We start from the raw sequence: 11,926 nt of genomic DNA, 5'->3' as shown, positions 1-11,926 counted from the left end.
GTTTTTTGGCTGCCAAATGTTTGTCTTTTCTTTCTGTTTCCCTTCAACTTTACGTCCCTCCCCCACCCTACAAACAACTGCAGTATGTCCTTATCAATGACACTTCATACAATAGAATCATGGCTTCTCATATCTTGCCTCTTACCAAATACATTTTTTTCAGAGAAACCACAATGGAGAAGCCTTTCACTTGTTCCATGGTCAAATCCACTTCCACACAAATTCTTGCACTCGTCACTCTAGTTCAATTATGTGTTGCATTCTCCATCCCAAGATACTTGCTGAAACGAATTGCAAAAATTTGGAGACAATCACGACGATAAAGATGCATTTGTAAACCAAGTAAAAAAATCCATTAAGGGGCCAATGAAGATTCTCTATGTAAACCAAATTCCTTAGTCCATTAGACAGCCGAAATGAATTTCCTTCCATCGTTATTCTTTCATGTGCCCATCCATGCACAAGATCACATTAATTTTTCATCTGGATTAAGACATGATAATCATTCATAAACTGATCGTTGGAATTTCCAGCAAACCCCACTTTTTTACCACGTTCAACCGAATGTTATCAATCGAAAGTCGGGCACGCTTGAACTTCATGACAATGGTAAATTTATAATCTTCTGCCACTTTAGCCATTTCTGGTTTCGAAAAGATGAACCCCAATTCACCGTTAATATCCACTGGAAATCGCATTGGCATTTTGAACGAATGGTTGTCCCCCAGCTTAGCAACCGCATGTGCATAGGATTGTACCAAAGAATCGCCATTTATAGCACTCTCTACGGACGGCAAATCCGTCAAAGGAGTAAAGGGCGTCATAAGAGGCCAACCCTAGTTGCCAGAATCACAAAAACCACCTAGAAAAGGAAACCATAAATCATGGATTTCAGAAACAGACCCAAAAATTTAAAACAGCGGAGAGTGATTTGGAAAGCAAGCCTATGGAGTGTTTAGAGATCCATTATTTATTTACTTGTTTTCATAAAACTATCCAGGAAACTAATGATAAAGTGAGAATGATGGGTATGCATGAAAGTAGGGATGGATAATGATGTTAGATTGAGTTTTGAATTCACTTTTGGACTTGATTGATCTTGAATGATTCATTTAAATTATAGACTTTAAGCAATCTTTGAGGCAATAAGTTTTATGAATCAAACCAATGCTTGTTTTAATTGTCTTTCTTTTCTTCTTTACTCGAGGGTGAGCAGAGCTTAAGTTTGGGGGTATTTGATAACTGTGATTTTTATGTAATTTTTATTAATATTTTATTTATGAAAAATGTCATTTTCCTTCAATACCATTAATTTTATTTTATTTCTATATATTTTTCTTCATTTTCCTGGATTTGAATGAATGAGAAGATTTAGTGCGAAATGAAAGCATTTTGGTTTAAAAGAAGAGACTACGGACCCAAATCGATGAGAAGCAACGAGATCTAAAGAGAGCCGAGAAGATTTAGACTAGGAAATTCGCGACCAAAAGGTGCAATAAGAGTTAGGCGATAAGCGAGATATTTTACCTTCTGGGCGAGAAGACTTCGCGCAAGGCTCTAGGCGACTAGATTGGGCAACCAGTCTAAACGATCAACTTAAGCAACCAACCTAAATGACATCGTAGGCAACAACTAGCAAAGGCAGGGAACTTTACTGCTCGGTAGGTTGGCAAAAGGATACTATCATCCTGATTGGGAGTCTTTCTATCATTCCGATTGGGAGTCTTTCCTCTCGGTAGGCGATGAGACCAGCTATATTCAGCACGCACAGCATCTACTCGGTGGGACCCTTCCGAGTTTCATAATCAATCTGCTGACCACCAAATTCTCTCAAACACCGTAAATCAAACCGCTTATTATTGAATCTTCCATTTTAGATAATCTAGTTATTCTTGAGATAATTTCTTTTATGTTAACATTTATCTTTAGAAACTATTTTTTAGATCTTTAGGCTAGATTGCAGCCGCATTTATCTTATTTCCGGATTTAAGTTTGACATCTATTTAATCTCGTATTGTGTGATGAATAGGGGAGTTAGTTTTTAGGAGAGTCTTGAGTTTAGAGTAAAAATATTCTAGAGGGCAAATCTGGAAGAGGTGGATCTGGAGGGTAGAGGCGAGATACCGCATGCTTCATCAACCAACTCTAATGAAAAATACTAGATTTATTCTTGTTATTTTCAATTTCATTATGAACTAATTTTATTTTCTAGAGCTTTGATGTAGTCTAGCATTGAACACAGAATTTATATTCTAAATTGTTATATTTTCAATATTCCATAATTGAGTGTTTATTTATTGTTCTTAATGCTTGTAATTTTCTAAGTAAGTATTGTTTGATCTATTGAATTGCAATGAGATCGAGAGGTGATTTGTGATTAAAGTTATAGGATTAAGCACTATTAGTTGAGCGAAAGTAGGGATACTTTACCGTCATTAGTGTGATTTTGAAGAAAAATCTAAAGAATTTAATAAGTCTCCAATTAGTTAAATTCACATAGAGATATAGAGTTATTAGTTGGAGATATTTTTTGTATTGTTCAAGAGAAAATATTGAATAGTTATGGAATTTTTATCATCAACTTGTGATAATTTGAATTCTATAACGAGGAAGAATAAATTGTGTGGGATTTGCTACGTGAAATCAAACGCTCTAGTTCTACTCTTATTAACCTTAAATTCTTAATTTTAATGATCTTGTCTTTAGTTTAGTTTAGATAATCTATTATTTAAATTTCAGTTTTCCAAATAGTAATTAATTTAGTAAATTTCAGTATTCAATAGCATAATTAATCCATTTGGGTTCGACATCTGTTTTCTTTAAAAACACATTACTACTTGTTACAATTTTGTGTACTTGCAGATATTTTCAACCCAACATAGACATCCATGACACTCTATTGAAAATTGTAGGCATCACTGGAAGGCTCCCCAACCCACAACAATTGCTGCTCATACTGAGAGTCCCACATATCTCATTGGTCCTTCTAGCAAGTCTTCTGAGCCTAATTTCACCCTCTCCAGAGTTGATCTCAAGGATCTAATCAACCAGGCTCTCACCAATTCTAGTAATGCATCTTCCTCTGCCCTCTTAGTCTTGCCAAGTAAAGCTTCTCCTTAGATCTTACTTTGCATGTTGCAATCACATGACACCTAACCGATCTACATTTACCAAATCTACACCGTTATGACACTCATTTTCAATACACACAACTAATGGCTCTACTATGACCATTCAAAATATAGGGATGTCCATACATCTAATCTTTCCCAATCTTTTTCATGTCCCTAAACTTTCATTCAATCTTCTCTTTGGGCCAATTGTGTGAACCTAGTTACAAGATTGTGTTTTACTTCCTTGGTGTTGTTGTATAGGATCCTTGGAACAATTAGATACATGGGATCGAACATTGAGTTGGGTGATTGTTTCATTTCTCATCCCTCCACCTTCCTAGCCTAACATTGTTGGAGTTGCATCCATCACTTCTTCACCCTCACTTTCCTTTTGGCACTCTCGTCTTGGTCATGCATCTACATCTCGGGTACAATCTGGGTTTAGTAGGTTCTACATCTACTAGTCCTAGTCTTTTCTATTGCATTTCTTGTCATCTTGGGAAACAACTCATTGCCTTTTAATACTAGTGAGCCTATGGCATCTTGCTTCAATCTAATTCATTCTGATGTTTGGAGATTTCGTAAATGTACATTTGGTAATATCGTTCCTAGTACGAGTGGCTCAAGATAAAAATAATCTTTGTGGATGATTTCTCTCATTATACCTGGAATTTCTTAATGAAATAAGGTTCCGAATTATTAGATATTTATCACAACTTTGCCAAAATGAGTGAAACTCAGTTCTAGTCTTTTTGCTGATAATACTTTAGTGTATACATAACATGCCTTCATGATATCCTCAAACATTATTGCATTATTCTTCACCTTTCATGTCTAGGTATCTTGCAACAAAATGGGAGGGCCGAATATAAACTTGGACACATTCTAGATACCACTCATGCTCTCCTCCTATCACCATCCTTGCCTACTCCATTTTTGGGTGAAGCCTCTCTCACGTTGGTATACCTCATCAATTGGTTGCCATCTCCTATTCTTAATATTGATACTCCTTACGAGAGACTGTTTGGCTCCACTCCTACATATCATCACCTACAAGCTTTTGGTTCGTTCTGTTTCATTTTACATCAACTACACAAGCACACCAAACTCAAGCCTCGCTCTCAATTTTGTTGCTTTCTTGGATATGGGATCGAACACAAAGGCTATATTTGTTACGGTCCTGTGTCACATTGTCTTTTAATTTCCCGTTGTGTGGTTTTTTGGGAACATTCGTTCTTCCACGGGGTTGATAAATTTCTGATGTCATCGTTTCCACTTTTTCCATTGACATCCCTTCGGAGACACACACCTTTGCTCAAACCCCTGATATTATCTTCCCTGAATCAAGCTCACCGGAACTACACACATCTAATGGCCCTAACACTGCTACAATCGAGTCCCTATGTCTGTCCAATCCGTGGATCTTGTTGACGATCCACATTCGGACCTTTGACATTCCACCCGACTAAGATCTCTACCCTCACATCTCCATGATTTTCATTGCTTTCATGCCTTAACTAGATTGCATGAACCACACTCCTATCATACGGCTTCCACTAACACCCTTTAGCATGATGCAACAAAAGGGGAAGTTGATACTTGGGATCTGGTCAATTTGCCTCCAAGGAAGTCTATTGTTTGGTCTAAGTGAGTTTTCAAAATTAAAGCTTGCTCAAGTCATGAACTGTTGATAGATACAAGGCTCGACTTATGATCAAGGGATTTACTCAAGAATAGATTATTGATTATGAAGATCAATAGCCAAACTCAAACCCAAATCCACTTTTGGCCAAGGGATTTACTCTGGAATATGGTACCTTTTTTGGGTGCTTAAGCATTTTGTTTTTTATAAATTTATCAAACATACTATCTTTTCTATAAAGGGGAGGTTTGGATAGAGAGTTGAGATAAGATGAGTTGAGATGAAAGTTGAATAAAATATTATTAGAATATTATTTTTTAATATTATTATTGTTTTGAGATTTGAAAAAAGTTAAATTGTTTATTATATTTTTTTGTAGAAATGTGAAAAAATTTGTAATGATTAAATGAGATAAAAGACTTTTTATATCTAAACCTTCCCTAAAAGAGCTTTTAAACTATTAAAAACAGATTTTAAACCTCCAAACTCAAACCCAAGCATGCACTGAGTAAAAGAAAATCATTTACTGACGATTTGGCTTCTCTCAATCTTGTGATTGTGAGCATCCTTTCCTGCTGAAGCAATAGGCGGGAGCCCGGCCTATGGATCTCTTTTATGCGTTCTTCAGTCGTAGCAAGACTTATTCACGTATGTATCCTCGTACTACAAATTTCATCATTCCAAATCAAACAATTTGTGATTCATTAGTACGAGGCTTCGTCTCTCGGTTCCAAATATCGAACCAATAGACTAAAAGAATACTTAAATAACAATGGAGAGAGATTTTTGTTCTGTTTTATGGAAAGAGACATTTTGCCAAGTCTCCTTACAGTGTTTTGGAATTTTTTTGTTGACTATTACACCCGTCTATCATGCTTATTATAATATTGGTTTGGTGAGACATGTTTATATTAATAGGTGTTTTTTGGTAATTGGGGCGTTTTTGACTCTTCTCCTGAATTGACATTAATAGGTGTTTATATTATTATATTATGTTTATTTGTATAAAAAACTCATTGTGTATCCAATTTTCACAATTATACCACGCATTTCTCGTTTACTCTTCAAAGAGCACAGTCGCCACGCGATTCAAAGTCCATGGTAATGGCCGCCAGCCATCACCAAAGCGTTTCTGTCTCTCTTTTTTTAATGTTTTCTCTTTTAGGTATTTTAATAGTTCTTGGTTTGTTTTTTTATACGAAAAATGATAAATGGAAGTCCAAAATGCACAGATTTCGGACAAATCTTGTATAAAAAAGTAGACGACCATAAAAAAGTGTGAAAAACTCCTTTCTTCTTGGTGGAGCTCTCATTTTAACAAAAAACTTGTACAAAGTTTGTACATTTAAAACTTGTACTTGGCATTATTCTTTTTATATACATTTGTTACTGAGGCAGCAAGGAATTAAGTTTCCACCTATCAATCGTCACATGGGAACCGTGGAAGAGAGTTAACAGGAAAGGAACAGAAGGACCAAATTTCATCACATGCACCTAGGGTATTAAAATTTGAATTGAGTTCTACAATTGAATTCTCAATTGTAATCCTTCTACAATTGAGTTCTCTCCTTATAAAACATCACCATACAAGATCTCATATTCACATCAAAACACTCTCGAACGACAACACAAACAATAATAAGTATCATCATGAGCGGCGCATCGTCCTTGCTAGCACCCATTGCTAAGAGGTAATAATAAAAAGCAAAGCTTTTGGTACCTGTGTTAATTACCTTTTATCTTATTATCCTTCTCTCTCCATCGTTTATATCAATTGTTGTGATATTTCGAGATTTCCCGTATTAAAATTTGGAATATGCAGATTAGCAGGCAAGGTTGCCTTGATAACCGGAGGTGCAAGTGGAATTGGCGAGAGTACGGCAAGACTATTCGCTAAACATGGTGCTAAGGTCATCATTGCTGACATCCAAGACGAGCTTGGTTTCTCAGTTTCCCAAGACAAAAGCATCAATGGTGCCATTTCCTACGTCCACTGCGATGTCACTAGCGAGTCTGATGTCGAGAATGCTGTTAATACTGCGGTGTCGAAGCATGGGAAACTCGACATAATGTTCAACAATGCAGGCCGTACTGGCCAAATAAATGAAAACATCTTAGACCTCGAGCAGAAGGATTACAAGAGTGTTTTTGATGTGAATGTCTTGGGGTCATTTCTGGGAGCAAAACACGCGGCCAAAGTAATGATTCCAGCGAAAAGGGGCACCATTCTATTCACCACAAGCAATACAACACTGTCACATGGAATGGCCTCTCACACCTACACGGCGTCCAAGCATGCCGTTGTGGGACTAACCAAGAATTTATGTGTTGAGTTGGGGCAGTACGGAATTAGAGTCAATTGCATATCACCACATGCTTTGCCCACCCCTCTGCTCCTAAAATCGGCGGGAATAGACAAGGAAAAGGTGGAAGAGATGATATCCTCTGCGGCAAATTTGAAAGGAGCAGTTTTGGAAGAAGGAGATTTGGCAGAGGCTGCGTTGTTCTTAGCAAGCGAGGAGTCCAAGTACGTGAGTGGGCTCAACCTAGTCGTGGATGGTGGTTATAGCACCACCAATATAGCTTTTCCAGAGAGCATACGAAAGTTCTTCAGTATCTAAGAACGGAAAGCATTATTGTCATCTTTTCTCCAAGCATATATGGGTCGCAGTTGTTATGTTTGTATGTTGATATCTAAATAATTTCCCCTGAAATTATAACAAATTAATGGGGCCATGATGAATCGAGATTTTCCCTCGATGAATTGAAAGGCATGACATAAATTTCTTAAATTAGACTCGTAATAGGCACATCATGCAAATTAGGTGGATTCAAATTAGATTGTTGTCTTATTGTGAGGAAGGTATAGGAATCCTAAATTATTAGCTACTCCTAGAATACTAATAACGTCGTACTCTCAGCATTCCATTATAACGAACCTGAGCTAATCGCAAATATACTGTTTATAGTCATTTTGAAGTATGGATCCAGATATAACGTTGACATGAGTTTCATTTAAAATGTTACAAATAATATCAGAGTCAATTACAACTGAAGATACGGACCTCAGCTAATCGCAAATAATCTCGTGGATCATGTTTATGGTCAAAGCTGGGTGTTGAATTAAGCTGTATACCCACATGAAAACAGTAAGGCCAATTTGTTCTGTCAGTCCATGCATTGGTCAATATATAATATAGGCGTCAAAGTTATTGATGGGATTAGATATTTTATTCTTGAATGTTTGGATTTCAGCATGGTCCATATAGGTGTCCCAAGCTTCAGCATGGTCCATATTACAATCTTAAGGGCATTTTCGTCAGGCACGAAAGAAGATGATCACAATTTTTCCTTATTATATATATATATATATATATATATATATATAATTTTTTAATTCTTTTATTAGAGGCAACAAAAAGAATTGCCATATCATGTCATGAACTATTGTTTGATTGACACGTGGACTTTGAGCCACATGACAACTAGCTAGGAACAGGCGGCATAATTGTAAATTTCTTCAAACCTAAGGAGTCAATCGCAAAAATTAGCAACCTAAGGAATTTGGCAAAATTATAGAATCGACGTATATTAACCTTAATAATAGCAACGATGCTGTCCCAATGAAAACGATTCAAAAGATGCGTACGTGCATGATAATTGCTCCCAGGTCATGTGAGCTTGTCGCTTATATATACATCCTATATTCCTGTTCAAGAAACAATTGTAAACTAAAATGATTTTTTGCTTAGATATTTATGGTCGCATATAAATGTTTTTGACAAATTATTTCACTGCTAATATTTGTGACAAAAAATAGTCTTATACAAATTGATTTGCGATTAAGGATAGACCCAAATGCTTGCTACCACACGTCCTCATACACTTTCACGATCCAAAGACAATCAGAATCGACAGTCGCCAAATGGCTAACGGAGCGGAAAGGAGAGTCACAACGATGCAGGAAAAGCTACAGAGATTAGCCATGGAAGCCCTTGAAAGGGATAATGAAGCTTTAAAGTAAGGCTTGTAATGGAGGGATTCGGGGTTAGAAGGAGGCAAAGATTAGGGCCACAACAGGTAGCGTGATGTCGAGTCTCAGAGTGAAAAGGGCTAGCTCAAAACAACCAAGATGAAAAGAAAAAAAATACATGATAGCCCAAAGGTCCTGACAGAGAAATATGAAGAAATGCAAACTGAGTGGGAACACCTTCATCAGTAGAAAGCTGCTTAATAGCACGGATCTGCCATACAATAAGGAAAAAATGGTGGTCACCCTCCGGCCTTCAATTTGAAGGTTCAACTGATGGAGCTCTACGACGGGAACAAAGATCCAATAGAGCATCTAGAGACTTTAAAGGCTCACACGACCTTACACAAATTTCTAGGAGAAACTGCATGCTGAGCCTTCCCTCTGATCCTCAAAGACACAACTATGGTTCAGCAGTCTCCAAACAGGGTTGATCATCGGTTTTGAGGAGATTTACAGGTCGTTCCTAACACAATCTATGGCTAGCTAGAAGTGGAAGCAACCGAGAGCTTACCTACTCAATCTAAAGCAATGAGAAGGGGAAAGCTTGAAGGAGCACAAGGACCGGTTCAAGGAGTGACTGACGATGGAAAATCAAGACGACAAGATAATATTAGCCACTCTTCCGAGCGGCATATAGGGGACGAGCTACTTCATGATAGAAATGGCTTGAAAGACACCAGGGACCTTAGGGAAGTTCACTAATTGAGCAGATGACCTTGTCAATGCTGAATATATGCTAAAAGGGCTTACTGATCCATGTACGACCAAGATGCACGATGCTAAGAAGAGGTTGTGACGCCCCGACTCCCACGTACAAAAACAAGGGAATCGTGACGTCAGGATGATGACAACACGGGTCACGAATCCCAACGAAATGTGCTCAAGTGTGTGCAACATACAAAAGTGCACAATAAAAATCGCAGCGGATAATATAAATAAGTTATCTAAGTACCATAAATTTAAATACAAATATTCAAAATAAATTACCTTTAAAGAGTTATACAGTCATCCCAAATATATTACAAAGGCAACACATAAATTGATAAAAAACGAAACTCGATAAACAGGAGCAATCCCAGATCACTCCACCAACAAAGCTAAGCTAAGGCTCGTCATCCTCATCTGCATCAAAATCTGCGATACCATAAAATGGTACCGCAGGTAAGTATAAACCAAACAACTCTCGGGATAAAAACATATTAATGCAACCAATATGCATTCATACGACAAAATCCACTTAACCATAAAATACCGTTTTCCCCAAAAATGATTATTTCCAACACATGACACAATCTCATTTTGGCCCAAAAACATAGTCTGTCATTTTGCCAGAAAATGATTCACACAAAACAAACCATTTATCGGACACTGTAGGCGGTTATCGCAGGAGGGACTCTACCACCGTCCCTGCTTACCACCATCCCTACCATGTGCACCGTAGGCGGGAATCACAGGCGGGACTTTACCACCATCCCTACAGTTCCTTTCCACACAATGAATACTTATGACACAAAATGAATACTTATCACACACCATGAATACTTATCAGAGCACTGTAGGCGAGAATCACAGGCGGGACTATACCACCATCCCTACCGCGTGCACCGTAGGCGGGAATCACAGGAGGGATACAACCACCATCCCTGCTTACCACCATCCCTACAGTCTCTTTTCCTTTTTCTCAAACCAGTCAATCTAGTCGTTTTAAACACACTCAAAATCATTTCACATGAAAATCCAATTTTTAAATAAACACATGAACATGTATGCAATCATGTGAAAACCCAGTTTTCATTTACAAACATGAACATGCGTGCAAATATGCCATATACATGAAACAACACCACAACAACCAACAATGAAACCAATCATACAATAACTCCGTCCATAATCAATCCGACCCCCGAACTCCTCGGACTCAGTCCGGCATGTCCAACCAGATCACAATAATATGTGTTAGTGCAAAAATACATTTAAATCACCAAAGCTCTTTGGAAAAATACTTACAGTGCTATATAATAATTTCCGAAGGATCACGAAGCTGCAAGAAGTGGCGGCTCAGCAACGTAACAATGTAAAATACACTCTAGCCGTGGGTCTCAAAAACCCACTTTTGAATGGGGACAAACTAAGACCCAAAATTGATAGGGTAGGGCCTAGAGAGGTCGGTGAAGCCAATGGTGGTGGTGGTTTGCCGTGGGTGGCGGCGCAAATGGTGGTTGAAGACCAAAAATACCCAAATTAGAAATGGGGTTGGATGTACTTTACCGGTGACAGATCGGAGTTGGGGTTGGGTCCATTGGGTTGCTAGGAAGTCAAGGATGAAGTTGTGAAGAGATGGTGCCGGTGGTGGCGCGATGGCGGCACGCGATCGAAGAGAATGCCGAGGCTTTGGATGGTTCGTAGAGGCTAACGGCAGCGCAATAGGAGCTAAGACTGGAGGGAGGTGGTCGCCGGCCGATGGGGAGAGAATGGGCTGGGCGGTGAGGGCTACGGCGGCGCGGCGGTGGTGGGCTGGGAGAGGGACAAAAACGCACGGGGAGAGAGAGGGATGACGCAGCGCGCGGGAGAAACAGGGGAAGAAGAAAAAGAAAGGAAAAGAAAAAAAAGAAAAAAGAGAGGAAAAAGAAAATGAAGGGAAAGAAATGAGGTCTAGTCCTCACATCTTGGGTCACAGAAAATGATCTAACGAAAATAATTTCAAAACAGTAAGTTAAATAAAATAATTTAAACGTAATGATAAAATGATGATAAAATAATTAAATCCAACAATCAATTAATTTAAAAAGAAGAACAATTTAAATGTACAACAATAAATAAATATCAAGAAAACATAACAAATTAATTTTCACAATTTAAAGATCATAAAATAAACCATTTAAAATATCCGATAATTTTAAAACAAGAGAATAAATTTTTGAATTAATAAAAATAATCCTTCAATAAAAATATACTAAAATACTGGGTGTTACAGAGGCAAAGGTGGTTGAAACTGAAAGCGACGAGTTCGCAAAGTATGAAAGAGGAAGAAGTAAACGAGAAGGGCGAAAGCAACAAAACAACATGAGTTTAGTGAATCTCCTATACTGGGACATATTTAAGAGAATGAGTATCGAGGAGCACAGTTTGCAGCCAAAA

General features: G+C 37.9%; 1 protein-coding gene across 1 annotated transcript; it reads left to right on the top strand.

Annotated features, from left to right (window-relative positions):
* Positions 1-6,283: 6,283 nt before the first annotated feature.
* Positions 6,284-7,480, top strand: LOC121241713 (secoisolariciresinol dehydrogenase-like). Its single transcript, XM_041139600.1, has 2 exons — positions 6,284-6,446; positions 6,578-7,480. Exons 1-2 carry the CDS (start codon positions 6,406-6,408, stop codon positions 7,374-7,376), a joined length of 840 nt encoding a protein of 279 aa, XP_040995534.1. The 5' UTR covers positions 6,284-6,405; the 3' UTR covers positions 7,377-7,480.
* Positions 7,481-11,926: the final 4,446 nt, after the last annotated feature.

The sequence above is a fragment of the Juglans microcarpa x Juglans regia genome, chromosome 7S (assembly GCF_004785595.1).
Source record: "Juglans microcarpa x Juglans regia isolate MS1-56 chromosome 7S, Jm3101_v1.0, whole genome shotgun sequence".
NCBI lineage: Eukaryota > Viridiplantae > Streptophyta > Magnoliopsida > Fagales > Juglandaceae > Juglans > Juglans microcarpa x Juglans regia.
The sequence above is the reverse complement of the archived record's forward strand: the minus strand, read 5'-3'. Positions and strand labels throughout refer to the sequence as shown.

Coding starts and splice junctions, on each gene's coding strand:
- LOC121241713 (XM_041139600.1), top strand. CDS start 6,406: ATGAGCGGCGCATCGTCCTTGCTAGCACCCATTGCTAAGAG. Junction 6,447..6,577: donor CTAGCACCCATTGCTAAGAG/GTAATAATAAAA, acceptor TGGAATATGCAG/ATTAGCAGGCAAGGTTGCCT.